Source organism: Rhinatrema bivittatum, chromosome 7 (genome assembly GCF_901001135.1).
Source record: "Rhinatrema bivittatum chromosome 7, aRhiBiv1.1, whole genome shotgun sequence".
Lineage (NCBI taxonomy): Eukaryota > Metazoa > Chordata > Amphibia > Gymnophiona > Rhinatrematidae > Rhinatrema > Rhinatrema bivittatum.
Window position 1 is genome coordinate 109385914 of NC_042621.1, and position 23493 is coordinate 109409406.

The 23493-nt window shown below is 49.5% G+C and overlaps 1 protein-coding gene across 2 annotated transcripts in view; it reads left to right on the forward strand.

The window, feature by feature from the left end:
* The window catches only part of DRC7 (dynein regulatory complex subunit 7), a 178725-nt gene that overhangs the window by 102489 nt on the left and 52743 nt on the right, over nucleotides 1–23493 (forward strand). For both annotated transcript variants that reach the window (XM_029608921.1, XM_029608922.1), the window contains exons 11-12: nucleotides 5775–5903; nucleotides 20638–20864. In XM_029608921.1, coding sequence (XP_029464781.1) covers nucleotides 5775–5903; nucleotides 20638–20864 — 356 coding nt within the window. The remainder of the gene's footprint in view (nucleotides 1–5774; nucleotides 5904–20637; nucleotides 20865–23493) is intronic.

Below are 23493 nucleotides of genomic sequence, written 5' to 3' on the forward strand. Positions count from 1 at the left end.
AGTTTCTTCCCCTCATCTGCGATACGGGTCTTGTCCGACAACTCCACCACCGTGGCTTGCATCAATCGCCCAGGTGGTGCCCGCAGTCCACGGGTGGCTCTGGACACCAGCCTTCTCTTCGCCTACGCAGAGCGACACCTACAGTGCCCGGCGGCCTCCCACTCTGCGGGCAAGGGGAATGTTCAGGCTGATTTTTCAGTTGTCAGTCGCTCGATCCCGGGGAATGGGAACTCTCTGACGCAGCCTTGGATTTTCTCATCGACAGGTGGTCCCCTCCCACCTGGGTCTTGTTTAAAAGGCCCAACGCAAAGTTAAAATTGTTTAAAAGAACAACTCTGATTCTACTTTTCGTTATTATTCTTTAATGTAAATCATATACTGTGTATAAACAAACAGAGCGATACATACGGGAAGCAAAAATATACTTACATTATAGTAAATAGCACAGCGCTGGCTCTGGAAACAGATTCCTTGCTAAAAACCCTACTACATACCAGCTCTGCTTATATAGGTTAAAAAAAACAAAGTCAGCAGATCATCTGATTTCTGCTTGCATGCTTCGCACCACTAATTATTTACGCTGTCTGCTTACAAGCAGCTGTTATTTGTCTCCCCTTATCTTATCTCCCCCTTCGCATTCCTTCCCACAGACTATTTGCTTCGTACCCTCAGAGTTATCTCCTGCCATCCTGTGGCTTACTTTGTTGATTCTGCCGGTGTCTGTGAATTCCTGCAAAGACAGTTTATAGCTTTCTTCTTCAGAGTCTGGCATTCAAGGTCTCAGGTTTGTGTTTCTGGTATTTTTCCATCAGCAGACATACCATCAGTATGTTCAGCAATGGTGGAGAAGCCGGGGATTGAACCCGGGCATAATCAGCAGTCTCATGATGACTCTTCGCAATCCTATGGCAAATTGGTTCTTCCGCTGGAGGGACCATGGCTCGGCGGGCTTAGATGATCTGGCTCTCCCTTGAATGGCGGACATCTTTCTCTCCATTCCCCCCCCCCCCCCCGTGGTCTCTGGTCGGGAAAGTTCTCAGAAGGATAGAACTCCACCAGGGTCCCGTGGTTCTGGTAATACCCGAGTGGCCGCGCAGGCCTTGCTCACGGATTTTCTCAACCTAGCGACGGACAGACCTCTGCGCCTATGCCATCTTCCTCGGCTCCCTAGTCCGGGACCTGAATTTTTCGACCAAGCCGATCGCCCTTGTCTAGCGGTCTGGCTTTTTGAATGGCGACGTCTCCGGCGCGAGGGCTATTAGGAGGAGGTCTTCTCCGCCCTGCTGCGGGCCTGGAAACTGTCGACTTCCCTGGTGTACGTGCGTATCTGGAACGTGTTTGAGTCTGTTTGCGCAGAGTCGGGGTTCTCAGCGTCTTCCACCCCGATCTCGTTAGTCCTTTCTTCTCCAAGACAGTCACTCCGAGGGTCTTTGCTTTCATAATCGGCACGTACAGGTCTACCCTCTCGGCTCTCTCCTGGGTCGGGTGGAAGGTCATCACTGAGTGGTCACCCCTCTGCGTTTTGGTGCTTCAGGGGAGTCAAGCATCTACGTCCACCTTCTCGCCCACTTGTTCGTTGTAGACTTTTAATCTGGTTTTTCGGGCCCTCTGTGCGGCTCTGTTCGACCCTCTCCGTCGCGCTACCTTGAAGGCTCTTACGCTCAAGACTGTTCTCTGGTCTCTATCTCCTCTGCTCGTCAGAGTTCGGAGATCCAAGCGCTGTCCTGTCGGGAACCTTTTTTGCGATCTTTCAACTCCGGGGTATTCCTCGTACGGGTCCTTCCTTCTTGGTGAAGGTTCTTCTAACTTCCATGTCCACCAGTCGGCAGAACTCCCCGCATTTCCCCTGTGACTGGTGACGATCTCCGTTACCTTGATGCCAAACGAGTTTTACTTTCGCTATTTCCTGGTTACCAATGACCTCCGTGTATTGGTCATCTTTTGTCCCCTGGACTGGGTACAATCGGGGTAAGCCGGCTCCTGAGTCCACTATAGCGCGCTGGTTGCGGAATCGATCTCCTCTGCTTATCTTTGTCATGTTTGGGCAGTTCCCGAGGGTCTAACGACTCATTCACTGCGTTCTCGAGCTACTTCCTGGGCGACCATTCAATCGGTCCCTCCATAGGAGATTTGCAGGGCTGCCACTTGGACGTCCTTGCATACTTTTGCTCAATGCTGCCGTCTGGACGTGCAAGCTCCGGTGTTTGGTTCTTTTGGGCAGCAATTGCTTCGAGCGGGGCTGTCTCGGTCCCACCCGGTTTAAGGAAGCTTTGGTACATCCCACAGTCTGGACTGATCCGGGTACGTACAGGGAAAGGAAAATTAGTTCTTACCTGTTAATTTTCGTTCCTGTAGTACCAGGGATCAGTCCAGACGCCCTTCCCTGTTGTCTCTCTTTCGTCCTCTCGAAGCTTATTCTTACAGGTTGCAGATTTTCAGACGTCTTTTTTGTGCAAGAATACTGAGCAAATACACCGGAAGCCTTGGTTGTCCAAGTACCAAGTTATATGCAAGAGCTGTTAGGCATAACATGTTCCGTTCATTGTTCTCCTGTTGCTCCATTGAGCTTTCTGGTTGCTTGCTTGATCCTACTCTGGTTTTGTTATTTTCTGCTTTGACATTCATTATACTCAGTTTTGGTCTGTCTCCACCTGCTGGAAAGGAGGCTCAACCCACAGTCTGGACTGATCCGTGGTACTACAGGAACGAAAATGAACAGGTAAGAACTAATTTTCCTTTAGAGCTCCGGGACCCTAACGTGGGTTGTGCGGCTCCCTTGTTAAATTTACTGGGCCATGCAAAAAAAAAAAAATGCCATGGCTTAAAAAAAAAATTGAGGGGGGGTCAGTGCTGGCAAAGTCAGGGTGGCACATTTTGAAAAATGCTGTCAACCGGATGGGGTGCTAGGGGACGTCTGGCCCCAATATGCAACCTGCTTCTTAATTTAAAGGTTGGGGGGGTCCCTGAACCCCATTTATTTCAGTCCACACCTTTAGGGGGTAGGGGGAGGGGGTACCATTGGGAGACCCTATACCCCAATGCCTTTACCCCTGAACCCCAGTGACTTTTATTTTAAACGTTGGGGGGGGGGGGGGGGTTGAGGTTGACACTGTGCATTCATTTAAATTTATTTTTTAACTTTGCAGAGTTGGGAGGTTGCCCCGCTCAACCTTTTTTTTTTCAGTGGGCCCCTTCTTAAGCAGCTGGCCTTTTAAGGTGATTACGGTGCTTCGAGGTTGGGGCCATCATTGCACCTAAGGGGCCCTTTGCTGTGTTCTTTTGTCCCATGGTGTTTGGCCATGAAACAAAAGAATGCTCCATAGAGCTGCAATCTTTTTTCAAGGGAGGGGTCCAATATCACAAGTGTTACTCTGCCACGATAGTGGGACCTCCTCCCGCAACAAAGCATCGCAGATTTATTTATTTATTTATTTATTTATTTTTAGTTTTTATAAACCGACGTTCCTGTATAAAATACATATCACACCGGTGTACAGTGAAGTAAAACTGTTGCCAAGTGGGCGGCTTACATTATAACAAATAACTTTATAAATAGTGGTTCTAGGCCCTAGCCAGATACATGGCAATATTCAGCCTTATCTGGATAAGTTAGACCTTCTGTTGAGCAGGTCTAGATAACCAGATAAACTTATCCAGCTAACTAAAAGTTATCTGGATATATTCAGTGGCGCAGCTGTGCCACTGAATGTCCTGGCTAAGTTAGCCAGCTATGTTTATCCAGCTAATTTTTCTAGCTGGCTAACTTTGAATATCTACCTCAAAACTTCTAAGTTAAACTGAAATTTCAGCTAATATTAGGTGCCTAAGTCAAGTGCTCAGCTTTGTTTGAAAAGTTTGCCTCATTGGATAAAGGAGACAAATTCTCAAAAACATTCTAGAGACCCTGCATTAAATAATTCTTAAACACTTCCAAATGCAAAATAGTTTTCAATTGTGGAAAATTTGTAATATAAATATTCTTTGAGTGAAGAATATGTATAATTTCCACCTTCCTAGTATTAATCAAATTGTCCTTAGTCACTACAAGTTTAGAAGACTACAAGAATCTATCATTTGCTCATGTAGTTTTTTAATACTAAGAGACTGTCATTGACAGATTGATGAGAGTCCACTTTATCTTCTAATTTTTAATTGATTTTTAAGCAATGAATTACAAGTTACCGACTTGGGAAGGAAAAGTAAAATTAGGAAGGAAAAAATGATATACAAACATAAAACAAACAATAAAAGTAATTTATATCTCAGATAATCCACAAGTCAAAGGGGAGAAACAAATCACAAGTTACAGGAACATGTAAGGAAGAAAATGGTATAGTAACACCATAACCTAACAGTAAAGAGTGGTACATAAGTGCTTAAATGAAGACTTGTTGCTGAGAAAGACAGAGTTGGAAGGGGCAGAAAAAAAGTACCTTCTAAAATATTAACTTGCCTGCCTGCCTGGAATTTGGTGGTTGCTTCCTTACTGCCATTTACAATGCTCAAACACTCATTTTGAAAATATGTCTGCAGCAGCTAAGCCCTGAAAGCTATGGGAATCCCATGTGCATTCCACTGTAAGCATGCCAGCTATTAGAACCTAGTGCACTCTGTTGCATCCTTGCCAGCTGTGGGTGCCCTGTGCGCACTTTGCTGCAGCTATGCCGAAGATCTCTAGAATTCTCTTACAGCATACAGAATAATGACAACTTTCTTTACACAGGCACTCTTCATTTTAACATCTTCTGGCCTGTTTCTTCCTGCCTCCACTTGCAACATTTCTCTGCTTATAGTGACTATGGAGCCGATGCAATACAGTGTGCTCAGCTGAGCGCACTGTATAACCCGCAATTGGACGTGGGTTGTGCAGTAAGGGGATTAGCGCCTCTACAAAACACGTCCAACACGGAGTGAAACTAATAGCGCTCATCACATGCAAATGCATGGGAATGAGGCTATTAGCTATTCACTAACAATGCAAAAAAAAAAATGAGCATGCGTTAATTGCTGAGTGCTACTAAACCTAGTACAGAAAAGCGAAAAAACTGCTTTTCTGTACTGCCTCCTAATTAATATCGTTGGGATATTAAGTAGGAGGAACAACTCTTTAAAAATAATAATAAAAAAAAAAAGTTTTAAAAAAGTGCTGGCAGGAGGGTGTAGGAAGCAGACCCTCAGTTGACAAGTGTCTGTTTCCTGAACCCCTGGCTGATTGGTCCTTTGTGACAATAATGGGACCAATCGGCAATAAGTGAAGGAGTGAATAAATTAATATTAAGTGCCCGACACTTTAATATTGATTTATATACTTCTTCTGGTGCCGGTAGTCAGGTTGGGAGAATGGACGCTGAATTTATCAGCGCCCATTTTCCTAACCCCCCGCATGTGCTCTGGTTAGGAAAACGGGCCGCTGATAAATTCAGCATCTGTTTTCTTAACCGGCGGACAACCACCAAAGCGGACCTCTCTGTGGTGCACTCTGTCAAAGAAGTACTAGGGGCACGCAATCACCCCTAGCGCCTCCTTGACAGCACGAGCCCTAATTTAAAATATTACATCGTGACCCCAGGAGAGGTGCCTGGAGGTGCGTTAGGAAAGTGGGCGCTGAACATACAGAGCCTGCTTTCAGCGCATCTTTTTTGCATCGGCCCCTATGGTAGTCCCTGGACTAGGGCCACAATTTAGTTTAATATTTTTATTCTGCTTTTTGTGGCTGGTTTGTCATCAAGATGGATTACTCAATCTGACTATAAATGGATATTTTCTATTTAAAGATTTCAATGTGAAGGAGGTTAAAGATTGGTTCAAAAACCGACAGGATAAGCTGAATATGAGACGAAACAAAAGAAAAATGTTGTTAACCATGGAGTACTTCTTCGAAGGACGCAGTGATTCACTGAAAGGTAAACAATCTTACATCCTTTCTTGCCTCCTGCCAGGGAGAAAGGAAAAGAAATTCTAGGACCTACTAAACCAAAAAGGGAGAGAATGGGACCACAGGTCCCCTCTGGGCACTGAGGGGGAAGAGAAGGGAACTGAGAGCCTGCTGGACCTTGAATTGGTAGAAATAAAACTGCAGGTTATGCTGGAACCCCATGGAGGGAGAGACAAGAACCATCTGTCCCCCTGGACCTCAGGGAGGGAACGAGAAGAACTTTAGTTCTCTAAAGTCAAGTAGTTCAGCTGTTATACAACTGGGTCAAGTGACTGTGAAATCAGCAGAATGTATTTCCCTATATGTACATGGATCAGTACAGACTTCTACCTGGACCCCAGCAACACCCCCAAAGGACCCTCTCCACTGGGGAGGATTTAAGGCACAGGCCAGTGTGGGAGAGCTGCAAAGCAGACTCCCCGCAGGCCAAGCAGCATGTCAGATGCGGCATCGGGCGGGCTTGGGGAAGGCACCGACAGGACAAGAAAAAGGAAAATATAGACCCCTCCGGACCTCATGAGAGGTCTAGAACGGGTAGATGTGAAGCAGTTATTTACTCTTTCAGATAATAGAAAGACTAGGGGGCACTCCATGAAATTAGCAAGTAGCACATTTAAAACTAATCGGAGAAAGTTCTTTTTTACTCAACGCACAATTAAACTCTGGAATTTGTTGCCAGAGGATGTGGTTAGTGCAATTAGGGGTAGATTTTAAAAAAGGGCGCCTTTGCGTACTTTTGTAGGCGCATCAGGCGCAAACAAAAGTACGCTGGATTTTAGTAGATACGCGCGTATCTGCTAAAATCCTGGATCGGCGTGCACAAGGCTGCTGATTTCGTGTAGCCGGCGCGCGCCGAGCCGCGCAGCCTACATCCATTCCCTCCGAGGCCGCTCCGAAATCAGAGCGGCCTCGGAGGGAATTCGCTTTCGCCCTCCCCTCACCTTCCCCTCCCTTCCTCTACCTAACCCACCCCCCCGGCCCTGTCTAAACCCCCCCCTTACCTTTGTTGGGGGATTTACGCCTCCCTCTGGGAGGCGTAAATCCCCCAACAAAGGTAAATCCCTTGGCTAGCGCACCGAGACGTGACCCGGGGGCGGTTCTGGAGGGCGCGGCCACGCCCCCGGGCCCGCCCCCGAAACGCCCCCGACACGCCCCCCTCGAAAAACCCCAGGACTTAAGCGAGTCCCAGGGCTCTGCGCGCATCGGCAGGCCTATGTAAAATAGGCGCACCGGCGCGCAAGGCCCTGCTCGCGTAAATCCGGGCGGATTTACGTGAGCAGGGCTCTTAAAATCCGCCCCTTAGTGTAGCTGTGTTTAAAAACGGATTGGATAAGTTCTTGGAGGAGAAGTCCATTACCTGCTATTAATTAAGTTGACTTAGAAAATAGCCACTGTTATTACCAGCAACAGTAACATGGAATAGACTTAGTTTTTGGGTACTTGCCAGGTTCTTATGGCCTGGATTGGCCACTGTTGGAAACAAGATGCTGGGCTTGATGGACCCTTGGTCTGACCCAGTATAGCATTTTCTTATGACTCACCCAGAGATCATGTCGTCGACACAGCCCCAGAGCACACTCACTACTACTCGCTGCGCGGGCAGACGAGAAAAAGGGATGGAGCCTGACCTTCGCAGCACCGGAGATACCGCTCTCCCCTTGTGCGTTTTTTTGGTTTGTTTTTTTTACATGGTAGGAGCAATGAATGGCCCGTGCCTTTTTTTTAAGATGGCGCCGGCCATCCATTGCTCCTACTAAAGCATGTGACAGAGGCCAGCCAATGGCACCGATAGCCCCTGTCACACAGTAAGGGCAAAGGGCCATCGGCGCCACTTTGATTACTGGCAGCCGATGGCCCGAGAGCGGGAGATCGCTCCCGGGACCCCCGCTGGACTACCAGGGAATTTCGGCAAGTTTTGGGGGGTTTGGAGGATGGGGTGGCTGCCACCGGGAGAAGGGTCCTGTCCCGCGTCCATGCTTGGGCCGCTGGACGAGCTGCCGGGCAACTCGGCCTCGCCATGCCGTCAGACCCCGGCGGAGGGTCTGGCTCTGCGCGCCAGCCCACCACTGCGAAGTCCTCCGTAGGGTACCCGAAGGCGAAAGGGAGGAACTGGTTCGCCTGAATACCGGACGAGCCGGCCCGCGAGGGCACTCCCTGTTCAGGTACGAGGTGTCAAATCAATTGGTGGGGAAAACGGGTGAGGATGCTCCTGAGGATCTGGCGGCCCTCATCTCACTCGCTCGCCTGCCTGCCTGCCTGTCTCTGCCAGGGGCTGGCAGGGAGGAGGGGGCGGAAAAATAAATAAATAAATAGAAAGATACAGAGAAGTGGAAGAACGCTCCCCTGTGGCCAGCGGGCGCGTGCCGACAGGTCAGGGGCTGGTTCCCTCCGGAGGGGAGGGGGTTCGGGGACTTCTGCGGACCCGCCCCGTGAAGACCCGTTCCTGCGTGCCCAGGCAGGGTTCTCTGTGCTCCGCTGCACTTGCCTCATCAGTGCCGCTGAAGCTTCTACCTTCTCTCGCCCACTTTGCGAGGCGTGTGGCCAAAGATCCCTGCAAACCCCCTGAGGCTGTGGTCGGTGGGAACTCGGGACGGCAGGTTCATGGAACAAAAATAAGACTTCCAATGAAAATAAGCCCTAACCTTTTTTTCGGAGCTAAAAAGAAATATAAGACCTGTCTTATTTTCGGAGAAACACGGTACTTAACGAGAGTGCCACCCGCAGCCCCTCAGTATTTCTCTGACTCCAGCAGATGGTAGAGATGCAAACCTGCAGTCTGTTAGTCAGTTAGAAAAAAAAATAAAAAAGGTTATTAGGGAAAGGTTTTTTTCTAGGATAGGCTAATTTGTAGTTAATAGTGTAGCTTCCTGAGGTGTTAGGCACATTCGTGGGTCATCTCTCAGTTGAAGCCGGGCGTCTGGGGGGTTGGATACCCCTGCCTGTGTCTTGCCCACATCGGTGCCAGTGTCTCGAGATAGCCAGGGGCTCCTGGTTTCCTCGAGCACTGAGCAACCCAGACCTGGATGGGATTCGGGGTCAGATGACTTCCTTCCCATTACCTAAGAAGGGTTCACAAGGTAGTGATCCGGGAGTGGGACTCGCCGGATGCGGGTTTAAAAGTGGGAAGAGCCCTAGCGTAGAGTGTGGTGGATGCCTGGAATGCTCTTCCGGAGGAAGTGGTGAAGACCAGAACTGTGAAGGACTTCAAAGGGGCGTGGGATAAACACTGTGGATCCATAAAGTCTAGAGGATGTGAATGAAGAGTGGGTGGCTCGCGGGAATGACGGCTACTACCTGGAGATAATACCCTTATTCAATAAACATACACACGGTTAATGCAACTCCAACATTGCTCTAAGAGCCCAACATTGCTCTAAGCTTCAACGCCAAGAGGAAATATGGAAAAAAGGATTTGCATTCATAAAAAAGCGGGGAGTAGCTTGCTTGTTACGGCGGTTACTACCCCAAACCAAATAAGCCAAATAAGCCTGATACTTCACGCATATCATAGAAACATAGAAACATAGAAATGACGGCAGAAGAAGACCAAACGGCCCAGCAAGCTACGCACTTTATCCATTTTTTTCCCTTTTTCTCTCTCCCACCTGTTACTATTGGCTTCCAGTACCCTCCAGCCCTAATTCCCCTCCACCCCACCACCAATTTAGAGAGCAGCTCCGTATCTGCATCCAAGTGACATCCAGCTCAATTAGGGGTAGCAACTGCTGTAACAAGCAGGCCACTCCCTTGCCCCATACTCTTACCTACCCCTGTTTTTATTTTTTGTTTTTGTTTTTTTATTTTATTTTTTGGAGATAGCAGCCCTCCATCCTTCCGCTCCATGAAGGTGGAACACTAACTACTGGCCACTGGCATCCCGCTCCGCGAATGCCTCTGTGGCTACTGCCGCTCCGTGCAGTGTTTGAATGCCGCTGTGGCTACTGCCGCTCCGTGCAGTGTTTTGCTGCCTCCACTTTACTCACGCCCTCTAGACTTGATGGATCCACAGTGTTTATCCCACGCCCCTTTGAAGTCGTTCACAGTTTTAGACTTCACCACTTCCTCCGGAAGGGCATTCCAGGCATCCACCACCCTTTCCGTGAAGAAATACTCCTGACATTGGTTCTTAGTTTTCCTCCCTGGAGCCTCAGCTCGTGACCTCTGGTTCTGCTGATTTTTTTCTGACAGAAAAGGTTTGTCGTTGTCTTTGGATCATTAAAGTTTTTCAAGTATCTGAAAGTCTGAATCATATCACCCCTGCTCCTCCTTTCCTCCAGGGAGTACATATTTAGATTCTTCAATCTCTCCTCGTATGTCATCCAATGAAGACCCTCCACCTTCCTGGTTGCCCTTCTCTGTACCGCTTCCATCTTGTCCTTGTCTCTTTGTAGATACGGTCTCCAGAACTGAACACAGTACTCCAGGTGAGGCCTCACCAAGGACCTGTACAAGGGGATAATCACTTCCCTTTTCTTACTCGATATTCCTCTCTCTATGCATCCCAGCATTCTTCTGGCTTTTGCTATCGCCTTGTCGCATTGTTTCGCAGACTTCATATCATTAGACACTATCACCCCAAGGTCTCTCTCCTGCTCCATGCACATCAGCCTTTCCCCCCCCCATCGAATACAGTTCATTCGGATTTCCACTCCCCATATGCATGACTTTGCACTTCTTGGCATTGAATCTCAGCTGTCATATCTTCGACCACTCTTCCAGTTTCCTTAAATCCCGTCTCATTCTCTCCACTCCTTCCGGCGTGTCCACTCTGTTGCAGATCTTAGTGTCATCCACAAAAAGACAAACCTTACCTTCTAACCCGTCCGCAATGTCGCTCGCAAAGATATTGAACAGGACCGGTCCCAACACCGATCCTTGCAGTACACCACTTAAAACCGCTCTCTCTTCAGAGAAAGTTCCATTTACCATCACGTATATCCAGCATACCTCTCTGCTTCAACGGCAGGGGAGAAAGACCGCTACTTCACGCATGTCCAGCATAGCTCTCTGCTTCAATGGCAGGGGAGAAAGACCCCTACTTCACGCATATCCAGCATAGCTCTCTGCTTCAACTGAAGGGGAGAAAGACCGCTACTTCACGCATATCCACCATAGCTCTCTGCTTCAACGGCAGGGGAGAAAGTCTGATACTTCACACATATCTAGCATAGCTCTCTGCTTCAACGGCAGGGGAGAAGTCTGATACTCCACGCATATCCAGCATAACTCTCTGCTTCAACAGCAAGGGGAAAGAAGAAAAGTGGATCTATATACATCTATATACAGACAACAATCAACAAGGACTGAATTACATAATCTGGGTAAACAAATAAGCATGGGGATAGCTTGCTTATTGCGGCAGTTACTACCCCTAACTAATTAAGCTAGATATTTCACTTAGATGCAGTTCCAACACTGCTCTCTACATTAATGGTGGAGGTAGAAGGGAAATAGAACCAAAAGGTTATTAAGAGCCAAGAGAAACAGATAAGTATGAGAGAAAAAAAAAAGTGCGAAGCTTGCTGGGCAAACTGGATGGGCTGTTTGGTCTTCTGCCGTCATTTCTATGTTTCTATGTTTCTATAAGCTATCGCAGGATGTTTTGGTTCTTCTAAAGATACCGAAGGTGGATGCAGCGGTGTCTGCCGTGACTAAGAAGATCACCATTCCTGTGGCTGGGGCCACTGTGCTGAAGGACATTCAGGACCTCAAACTAGAGATTCATCTGAAGCAAGTCTTTGAGATCTCAGCGCTGAGTCTCAGGGCGGTGATTTGCGCCAGCCTCATACAGAGAGCCTGTCTATGCTGGGTTCAGGAGGCGGCCGCAGCCCCCAGTCCCGACGGCGGGGCACCCTTGCAAGCCACGTATTTGGAGGCAGGAGTTGTCTATGTCGCGGACGCGTTGTATGACTTGATTAGGACCTCGGCGCATAGTATGGTGTCTGTGGTTACGGCTCGTAGACTGCTCTGGTTGTGTAATTGGTCAGCAGACTTATCTTCCAAGTCTCAACTTTGTAACCTCTCTTTTAAGGGCAAGCTTCTCTTCGGGTAGGTTCTCGACCAGTTGGTGAAATTGCTGGGGGAGTCCAAGGGCAACCGATTGCTAGAGGATAGGAAACCTTCGGGGAAGGTTTTTCCCCCACGGGCTCGTTTTCGGGATTCTCACAAATTTCGCCCTGGTAGGTCTTCAGATCCTTCGGGGTCCAGGCCAGGCTTGGGACATCAACAGTCCTTTTGTGGAGGATGGCACCCAGGCAGAGAGTCCACGGGCCAGGGTGCTGGTCGTGGAAAACCTACCAATGAATCCAGGGGCACCCATTCCGTCGTAGAAGCTGTCAGAGGCAGATTGTCGAGCTTCTGCATGGAGTGGGAAAAGCTTACCTCGGACCAATGGGTCTTGGAAGAGGTCCGGGACGGTTAAGCTTTCGCGTTTTTGTGCCCACTGTAGGAGGCCTTTGTGGAGTCTTGCTTTGCGGGTCAAGCACGAGGCAGTACAGGGGACTCTACAACGGCTGCTCGATCTCCAGGCCATTGTTCCAGTTCCTCTGGCGGAACAGGGCAAGGAACGGTATTCGGTCTACTTTGTGGTTCCCAAGAAAGAGGGCACATTTCGTACCATTCTGGATGTGCAGAAGGTGAACAGGTGTTTGCGAGTTCCCAGTTTTCGCATGGAGACGTTGAGAACTGTGGTGGCCGCGGTATGCAGAGGAGAGTTTCTTGCATCGTTAGACCTCACCGAGGCGTATCTCTGCATCCCGATTCGCCGGGCTCACCAGCAATTCCTCCGCTTCAAGGTGATGGGCCAACATTTCCAGTTTCAGGCTCTCCCTTTCGGCCTGGCGACGGCTCCACATACTTTCACCAAGGTCATGATAGTCGTGGCAGCATTCCTGCGCAAGGCGGGAGTTCTTGTTCACCCATATCTCGACGACTGGCTAATCCGAGCGAAGTCTCAGGAGGACTATGTAAGGTTGGTTCAGAGGGTGATGCTCACCTTTCAGTCGCTCGGCTGGGTCATAAATGTTCAGAAAAGTCATTTGGAGTCCACGCAGTCGTTGGTCTACTTGGGAGCGCTCTTCGACACTTTCCGAGGCAAGGTTTCTCTGGCAGCAGACCGTGTAACAAAGTTGCAGGATCAGGTCCAAGCCCTGCTTCAGAGGAAGAATCCGACTGTTTGGCATCACTTACAGGTTCTGGGATCCATGGCCTCCACCTTGGATTTGGTCCCATGGACGCTCGCTCATTTGCGTCCGTTGCAGCGTGCGCTGTTATCGCAGTGGAGTACGGTGTCGGAACAGTTCCATATACCGTTACCTCTCCTTCCAGTGTCCAGAGTCAGTCTATCATAATGGCTTTCATGCAGCAACCTGGAACAGGGGAGTGGACTTAGACCCTCCGAATTGGGTGGTTATCTCCATGGATGCCAGTCTATCCGGATGGGGTACAGTCTGCCTCAACAAATCCGCCCAAGGGCTTTGGTCTCCAATGGAGAAATCCTGGTCCATCAACCGCCTCGAGACGAGGGCTGTCCAGCTGGCCCTCCGAGCATTTCTTCCTCTGGTCAAGGACACAATGGTTCGAGGGTTCTCAGACAATGTGATGACGGTAGTTTACATCAACATGGAGTCTCGCGGTGGCATTGGAGGCGAGGCTATTGTTCGCTTGGGTGGAGCGCCATCTCAAAGGAATCGCCGTGTCTCATGTTGCGGGCATGGAAAATGGCAACAGCTCGATCTGGGAGAGTGGAAGTTAGCTCCCAAAGCATGGAACCTCATTTGCGCCAGGTGGGGTGTGCCTCAGTTGGATCTGATGGCTACTCGAGCCAATGCAAAGACAGAGCGCTTCTTCAGCCATCGTCGAGAAATAGACTCGGTAGGACTGGATGCTCTGGTATGTCTGTGGCCCACGGGCATTCTTCTCTATGCCTTTCCTCCCTGGCCTCTCACTGTCGGCTTCTACGTCGCATAGAGCGGCATCAAGGCAGTGTAGTGTTGGTGGCTCCAGAGTGGCCGCGTCGCCCGTGGTTTGCGGACATGGTGCGATTAGCCTTGGAAGGTCCTCTACAGCTGGAGCGTCTTCCGCATCTACTCCGTCAGGGGCCAATATTTTCGGATTGGGCGGATCACTTCTCTCTCGTGGCCTGGCTTTTGAGAGGCGGCAATTGTGATTGAGGGGATATTCTGAGCAGGTCATTTCCAGTCTTCTTCAGGCACTTCGGCCTTCTACTTCTATGGCCTATGTTAGGGTCTGGATGTTATTTGAGGCATGGTGCCGCCAGCGCTCCTTGGATCCTTTGTCAAAGGAAATTCCCCAGGTGTTGGACTTTCTGTAACAGGGGTTGGCCAAAGGTTTAGCTTTCAACTCTCTTAGGCTGCCTTACGTGCCTTAATGGGCAGAGTTCATGGTCGGTCGCTGACAGTGCATCCAGACATTTTGCATTTCCTCAAAGGAGTAAAGCATTTACGTCCTCCCGTACATCCGTTATATCCGGACTTGAGTTTGAACCTGGTGCTTTGGGTGTTTTGCGGAGCCCCCTTTGAGCCTTTACGGAAGGCTCCCATTAAGGATTTGACCTTGAAGACCATTTTCCTTGTAGCCATTTGTTCTGCTCGACGCATTTCAGAGTTACAGGCTTTGTTGTGTCGAGATCCTTTTCTTAGGATTTACGATGATAGAGTTTTGCTGCACCCGGTTCCTTCCTTCATGCCCAAGGTAGACTCTGCTTTTCATGTCAATCAGGCGATTGATCTGCCAGGATTTCTGAACTTGTCCAGGGATTCTCCTCAGGAGAGGGAACTTCATCTTTTGGATGTGCGTTGCGTTCTTTTGCACTATTTGGAGGTTACTAATGTCTTCCGGCGTTTGGACCATCTGTTTGTCTTGTTTGGGGGTCCTAAGAAGGGTGACAAGACTTCGAAGGCTATGATTTCGTGCTGGATTAAGGAGGCTATCGCTGCGGCTTATATTGCCCGTGGGCGTCAGGTGCCCGTGGGTCTGAGAGCTCATTCCACTAGAGCCCAAGCTACCTCCTGGGCTGAATGTCAGCCTCTGTTGCCTCAGGAGATCTGCAGAGCGGCAGTTTGGTCCTCTTTGTACTAGGGGTGTGCATTCGTTTTCGACGTATTGGCAATCCGCAATGTATATGTCCCTATTCGTTGTATTTGTGGGGTCACGAAACATATGGCGAACCCCCACGAATACAGCATATCACTAACGAATAAACCCCCATCCTCCTGACCCCCCCAAGACTTACCAAAAGTCCCTGATGGTCCAGCAGGGGTCCTAGAGCGATCTCTTGCACTCGGGCTGTCGGCTGCCGGTATTCAAAATGGCACCGATAGCCTTTGCCCTCACTATGTCACAGGGCTACCGGTGCCATTGGTTGGCCCCTGTGACATAGTAAGGGCAAAGGCTATCGGCGCCATTTTGAATACTGGCAGCCGACGGCCTGAGTGCAGGATATGGCTCCAGGATCCCCGCTGGACCACCAGGGACTTTTGTCAAGTCTTGGGGGGGGGGGGTCAGGAGTCCAGTATTCAAAATGGCGCCAGTAGCATGGGTTCTTCTTAGTGTTTGGGTAATTGCAAGGTTCTTGTGGCCTGGTTTTTGGCCTCTGTTGGAAACAGGATGTTGGGCTTGATGGACCCTTGGTCTGACCCAGCATGGCAATTTCTTATGTTCTTATGTCACAGTGGCTACCGGTGCCATTGGTCAGCCCCTGTCACATGGAAGGAACAATAGACAGCCGGTGCCATCTTGTGCTTCTACCATGTGACAGGGGCCGACCAATGGTACCGGTAGCCCCTGTGACATAGTGAGGGCAAAGGCTATCAGTGCCATTTTGAATACCGGCAGCCAACAGCCCGAGTTCAGGAGATCGCTCCAGGACCCCCACTGCACCACCAGGGACTTTTGGTAAGTCTTGGGGGGGGGGGTCAGGAGGGTGGGGGGTTGTAGTTAATTAGATTTAAAGGTTGGGATGGGGGTTTTTTTGGGAAACAAATACATATGTAACTAATGAATGGATCGGGTCCCCTGAGAACGGATGCAACGGATTTGGGTCCCCACGAATACGAATACCGAATGGGACAAATCCATCCCTGCTGCACATCCCTACCTTGTACACTTTCACCAAGCATTATCGTTTGGATGCGAGGGCGCAAGATGAATCGTCCTTTGGGAGGGTGTATTGCGAGCGGGTCTTTTGGGTTCCTGCCCAGTGTAGAGCTTGGGTACATCCCACTGGTCTGGACTGATCTGGGTATGTTCAGGAAAGGAAATTTTATGTATTTATTTATTTTAATGATTTTATATACCGACATCCGTTTGCACATCGCATCGGTTTACATATAACTTATAACCAAAGTATAAAATAGGCATGGTCTTTACAATGAACAGTAGGAACAGTCAACAAGAGTTGACTGTTCCTACAAAATTTTTTTGTAGGAACTGTTTTTTTTGTAGGAACTTTTTTTTTTGTAGGAACTGTTCCTAAAAAAATTGGTTCTTATCTGCTAATTTTCGTTCCTGTAATACCACAGATCAGTTCAGAGACCCGTTCCCCTTTTCAGATTCCGAAAAACTACCTTGAGAGGTGATATTTCCTGAAGAAACAATTTGGTCTTTTGCAAATGCTCCGGAAGGGGCAAATTTCCGAGGTGGTCTAGTGGTTTTTTTGTTTTATCTGTTCCAGCCGAGAGGTTGGCAGTTAAGTTTTTGGATTCCAACCCCCTTCGCCTTTTAAGTAAAGTTTGGTTGTTTAGGCTTGGGTACAGGTCAGTACTGAGGGGCTGCAGGTGGCACTCTCATTAAGTAGCAGTGCCCAAAGTTCTTGTTCTCTGACTCCATCTGCTGGTAGGAATGCACAACCCACTGGTCTGGACTGATCTGTGGTATTACAGGAACGAAAATTAGCAGGTAAGAACCAATTTTCCTTTGAGGTGTAAAATAATAACATTGCAGTTGTACTATAAAACCTCTCTCCAAAGTGTCTATTTAATCAATAGTGGTGCCAACACAAACATACACAAAATACTTCCAATGGCAACTGTATTTTTAAGTGACTAGTGATCATTAGAAAAACTTTTATTTATAAGTAAGACACGATTCGCAATATGGCTCACTAATGATACATAAACGCCATTTTTTTAAGCATTTCTTTTAACAAATAAAAGTTGCCAACCTGTTTTAACTGCTGATTAAGCTGATTCAGTTTTTTTACAAGCAAGGGGCCATCACAATTTCGTCAAACTATTGAATATTAGTGAAAAAAAAGGTAGATGTTAGAATTGGGGTGTTTTAGTGTGCCCTTGGGCCTCAGCCCGAGCCCAGAAGAATCCAGGACCGAACCGAGGGTTGACGGCATGTTCCAGCATGGCTGACGGTCTTACTCTCTGCCAGGCCTGCAAGCTCCCAAGGCCAACAACAAGATGTTGGAAGTTGAATGGTCCTCCGACCATTCTAAGCCCTTTCGGACCTGCCGCTTAGATTGGCATGGAGCAGCAGGCCTGGTCTGAGGACGAGGGCAGACGGGCCTTGACATGAAGACATGACACCAAGGTTGATGCAACGGCATCGCAGACAAGGTTTGAAGACATGACACCAGGACATGACACCAGGACTATTGAAGACGTGACACCAGGACTATTGAAGACGTGACACCAGGACTATTGAAGACGTGACACCAAGGCTGATGCGACGGCATCCCGGACCAGGGTCGATGCGACGGCATCCCGGACCAGGGTCGATGCGACGGCATCCCGGACCAGGGTCGATGCGACGGCATCCCGGACCAGGGTCGATGCGACGGCATCCCGGACCAGGGTCGATGCGACAACATCAGAGACATGACTAGGAACTTGACAGTCCAGACGAGACAAGAAGCTGGGTAGGAGGACAATGGCACTGTCTCTCAGGGCGCCCTACTCAACCCACCTTTATGGGCAGACCCAGTGGGCTGGTCGCGGACCACCCTGTCCCAGTGCGTGCCCTACACAGCCCAAGGAGGCTGGTCACGGACCACGCTGAGAACGGGACGAGCGCAGGGAAGAATCCAGCCGAGGCAGCACTTCGGCGACGGAGCCATGAGTCGTCCGAGGCACCACGAAGGCTGGCAGGACATGACGGCTCAGGAGCATGGGAACGAATTCCACCTGTAGGCCACTCCACGCTTGGGAAAGACGTCATCCGAGGGAGCTGAGCCTGACAGGACCAGAAGGCTCAGGAGCGATGAAGCGAACACCAAGAAGGGCAGAACACCAAGGAACCTGGAACATCAGGAAGTGGAGGATCAAGACGAGACACCAGGACACCTGGACGAGGACCTCAGGCACAAAGACTTGACTTGACATGATATGATATGACATGAAGAAGAAGACGAAATGATGAGGAGCTCCACGAAGAAGACCTGACGGAGCTCTGGCAGGCAGGAGCCTCCAGAGTGAAGTAACTATGATGCAAGGCAAGGAACAATGATGAAGACAGCCCTTTTATAGGGCTAGGCAGGAAATTCAGTCCTTAGGTGGGGCCAGCACACTTCCTGTGTCTGGTCCTTTAAATACTGAAGAGAGGCGCGCACCGGCGCCTAAGGAAAGGCTAAAGAGGAGAAGCAAGACCACGGACAGCGGTGCTCCCCTGTACGCTGCGGCAGGCCCCGGGGCAGCCTCCAGGCTGCCGAGCGATAACCCCATCGATGGTGTTGCGGGCCCTGGCCACGGGGGCAAACTGAAGGTGGCTCCCTGCCACGGAGGCAGACTTCGGGGCGGCCTCCGGGCCGCAGGAGGGAACACAGTCCACGGCTCCAGCCGCAAAGGAAGGCAGAAGTACGCGGCTCCGGCTGCGGCAAAGATCAGAACTGGAAGGGCGGCCTCTGGGCCGCGAAAACAACCGAGGCCGCGGCTCCAGCCATGCAAGAAGGCCCGACTTCAGCGGTGTCCGTGCCACGTTGGGAGGAGAAGCAGCAAGGGGTGAGTGCCTGCTCGCGGGGATTAGCTCCGCGGGCAGGGTTCATGACAGTAGAGAACATTAAAACATGGCTACCAAAATTATCGTGGTCAATCCTTCACAGATTGAATATTTTGCCGATAAACTTTCCGCTATGCCCAAAAACAATATAAACCATCAAGAATTTAAAAAGTCAAAAGTTATATTATGACTAGATATCTAATATGCTATAAGGGCCAGATTTTAAAAGCTCTACGTGCGTAAATGGCCTTACGCGTGCCGGGCCTATTTTATAAAGGCCCGGTGACGTGTGTAAAGCCCCGGGATGTGTCTAAGTCCCGGGCCTTGCAAAAAGGGGTGGTCTGGGGGCGAGGCGTGGGCGGGGTGGTCCGGGGGCAGGGCCAGAGGCCTCTGACACAGCAGCCATTTGCCGCTGTGTTGGAGGATCGCATGCCAGCAGGCTGTCGATGCACACAACCTATGCCTGCCTCCAGGCAGGCACAAAAGGTTTGATAAGAATTTGGGGGGGGGGGGGGGTTAGAGTAGGGCAGGGGGGGAAAGGGGGGGACGGTTAGGTTAGGGGGAAGGGAAGTTCCCTTTCAGGCCGCTCCAAAATCGGAGCGGCCTGGGAGGGGACGGAGGAAGCCCGCAGGTGTCGGCGCACGCAAGGTGCACTAGTGTGCACCCCCTTGCGTGCGCCGACCCCTGATTTTATAACTTGCGCGCGCCTGTGAGATAAAGGTACGGGTTGGGGGTTTTTTTGGGCTGGGGGGGCGGGACAGGTAGGGGGAAGGTGGGGGGGGGGGGGGGGAACGGAGAAAACCAGCTGGTCTCCCCGAGGGCTCGGCGCGCACAAGGTGCACTAGTGGGCACCCCCTTGCGCATGCCGACCCCTGATTTTATAACATGCGTGCGGCTGCACGCGCATGTTATAAAATCAGGCATACATTTTAAAATCAGCCCCTATGTGTAATTATCCATAAGAACTAAAGATATTGAAAAATAAAATATGAAAAATCATAAACAAAAATATACAAACCATGAATTGAAAAGAACACAAATGAATAAATCGAAAAGCACAAATGGACATAAATAGTAAATTAAAAATAAAACTGAGTAAAATAACTAGTAAACCAAGTCCCTCTCTGTGCCTTCCCGCAGCTTCTCCTAGTCAGGGTTTTTGGTGATTTGAGTAAGTTTCCTTTTGCGGTCGATTCCCCGTGGCAGCATTGTATTGGCGCCCGCTGTCCATCGATGGGGGGATAGGTTTTCTGGAAACTTGGCCATCGCAAGACTAGTCATTTACTGAGTCGCTATGATCACTGCTGCTGCCCGACTCACCGAATGACTGCCCAATGGGCGATGCTGGTAGCACCCAAGGCAACCCTTGTATAATGGTGCCCTTAGGCAACTGCCCAGCTTTCTCTGGTCAAAGTTCAGCCGTGAAAAAAGGAGATTTGTGAAAGCTTTGTTGCAGTACAAAATTCGTTTGTGTTGTACCAGCATTTTTTCTGGAAAAATTACTGACATATATTAACATAAATATGGAACAATTTTTTCAGTGCAGCCTAAATTTGATAAATCTGTATCATATAGAGTGTGTATTAGTAGATGAACAGGAGAAGAACTCACAGTTTGTGATGTGAGTGGGAATCCAGAGAAGGCGATGATATTACCAATTATGCCATTGATAGTTGACTCATTCTCTGCAAGGTTAATTCATTTTTTGGCAATTTCTTTTGTTTCTCTTTCCTCTGCAGCACATATGTACAAGACACTGGTGCCAGAGACAGAACGTACCATGGAATTTTACAGCCAGGCCCGTGTGGATGGCTTGCAGAAGCGGGAGGAGACTGCACGACAGATGATTGAGATCTTTGAAGGGCGCCCAGATTTCCTATACTACCAGCACACAGTTTTCGGAAAGAGAACTAAGAAAGTGGTCATCGCTGGGGGAATAAATGAACCGAATCTACGACCTATACTGGTACAAACAAAGAGTGTGCTTCTCAGGAGTTTCAGTATATAACATCACATAGGGAGGACTGGAAACACCAACAAAACCAGCAAACTTCAAGTTTGATCTTTAGCTGTCAGGGACAATTCATGTTGCTTGATCACATGTAGAATATTACATACAATTTATTGGACTCTTAAAATATTTCTAAAAATTGTCTGAAAGAACAAATAGTTGTAGGGGGCGGGAGTAGATTCTTTTTCATAAGCTGTGAGATTGTTTAAAAATATTAAATTTTAGGTGGCCATCTTCACTCATATGAGCAAAACCTTAAGGGAAAAAAACTTTCCCATTCCAGGATTCACTCTTTCCCCAGGGGTAGAGATGAAACTCTCTTAGAGTAAATTTGAGAGGAAATGGAAAAGATGTGCTATTCAGAACTGCAAAAGGGAATGTTTATAAATTGAAGAACTCTTTTGAAAATTGCACCCATTCCCCTCCATGGGCAAAAGGAGTGGCACTGGGGTGGCTGATGTTAGGGCCCCTGAAAGAATGCATGGGGATTTCATTTTGAAATCCTTGCATGTTCTCTACCCAGTGTATTTTGCATCTGCAAAGTATGTGAGGTAAGAATCCATGCTGGTAGAATTTTCAAAGGGAAATTCCATTTCCCTGTACGTACCAGGATCAGTCCAGACTGCTGGGTTATGTCTCCCTTCCGGCAGATGGAGTCAGAGAAAAGCTGAAAAGCACCCCCCAGATATACTGGTTTGCCACCTGCGATCCTTCAGTATTTCTCTGACTCCAGCAGATATCAGAGGGGCATAACCTGCGGTCCTGATCCTTGTCAAATTTCCAGATTGATAATTCATCTGACAGGTTTGAAAGTGCCACCTTTGACTAGACCAACCTTTATTGCAAAATAAATAGATAAATACATCTTTATTAGGTTTTTTCCTTTCCTGACATTCAGGCGGTGCGGAGGCATATTTAAGGGCAGGCTAGGCAGGGCATTGCCCTAACGCTGAGTTACCCGGAGAATCTCTATTGCCCGGTAACCCGGGGGAGTATTTACCAGTGGGCTGGTCACTCTCTCCCTTTTTCATTCCAGAGATGTTACAAATTCCTCTGAAGGGGGCTAGTATTTTATTGTAGGCAGGGGAGTGTTTTCCTCTGTTGGAGGGCTCTGATACATATTAAAAAAAAAAAAAAAAGAAGGAACGGACCTGTTACTGAGGGGGTCCCTCGCTCAGCCCTTTCAGCCCCAGCCTGCCGCGATGTCCCGGGCCTCCGGAGGGAGTGGATTCTTCACCCGACTAAGGCAGCTCATTTTGAGGAAGCTCATTTTCACGTGCTTTTCTTCATGCCGCAGGCATCCTCCTGTATGTCCTGCGGGGAGTCGGAGGCGCAGCTCTCCCGAGAGGGCCTCTGCTCCTGGTGTATCCCCGGGGGCGAGGGGCCTTCTATGCGGCCGATACCAGGACAGGGCTTCTCTCTACCTCGATCGCGCGACACGTGGCGAGTCCCGGCAGCTCGGGGGCAGAGGCCTGATCCGTCCCTGCCCGACGCCGGATCGGCGGACATCTTGCCTGCACCGAGCCCTGACACTGACGTGGCCTCAGATGGGGCTGATTTTCCTCCTTCCTCTCCACCGGCCTTAAGTCCTCAGCATACCCACGATTTACCACCCGATCCAGCTCCTCCCTTGCCTCTGCCTACGGGAGGGGGGGGGAGGGCCTTAAAGTGGCATCCATTTTCTTCCCAATTTGTGTTATTAATGCATAGGGCATATTTAGAGGCTGAAGCTGACTGGGAAGAATCGCCTCTCCCTCCACTGAAGCTATTCAAGCCTGCTCCGGACCCTGGGAAAGTGGGGGCTCAACTCCCCCATCCGGCTCCGGAACCCAGTCTTTCTGAGACTGCGGACCCCCTCCAGGACCCCTTCACTCTGGATATGGGCGGAGATGTTGATAGTCCTGTTTCCTGTAGAAGGGGATGATCCGCAGATCCTTCGCTTATTTAGCAAAGATGAGCTGGATCCTTTAATTCCACATGTGCTGCGGGAGCTGGAGATCTCGACGCCACAGCAAGAGACGGATCCTTCTCCGGGAGATTCAGTTTTAGCAGGCCTTCGAGGCCCACCGCAAACTTTTCCTTTTCACCCTAAGCTATTCCAGATTGTATCCAGGGAATGGGATTTCCCTGAAGCCTCATTAAGAGTCAGCAGGGCCATGGAAAAGCTTTGTCCGCTGCTGAGTGTATCTTTAAATCTTCTCAAGATTCCCAAGGTGGACTCAGCGGTCACAGCTATAGTTAAACATACAACGATTCCCATGACTGGTGGAACGGCGCTTAAGGATCTTCAGGATCGAAAGCTGGAGATCTTGCTTAAGCGAATTTTTGAGGTATCTGCGCTTGGTGTGAGGGCAGCGGTCTGTAGCAGTCTCATGCAGAGGGCCACTCTCCGCTGGATTCAGCAGTTGCTTACGGCCCAGGAGCTCCCCCGGAGGAGGCAGAGCAGGCAAACTGAATGGAATCTGTGGTTGCCTACACAGCGGACACTTTGTATGATCTTTTCGAACCTCTGCGTGCACTATGTCTTAGTGGTCTCCGCAAGGCGGCTGCTATGGCTCCGTAACTGGTCGGCAGATGCCTCCTC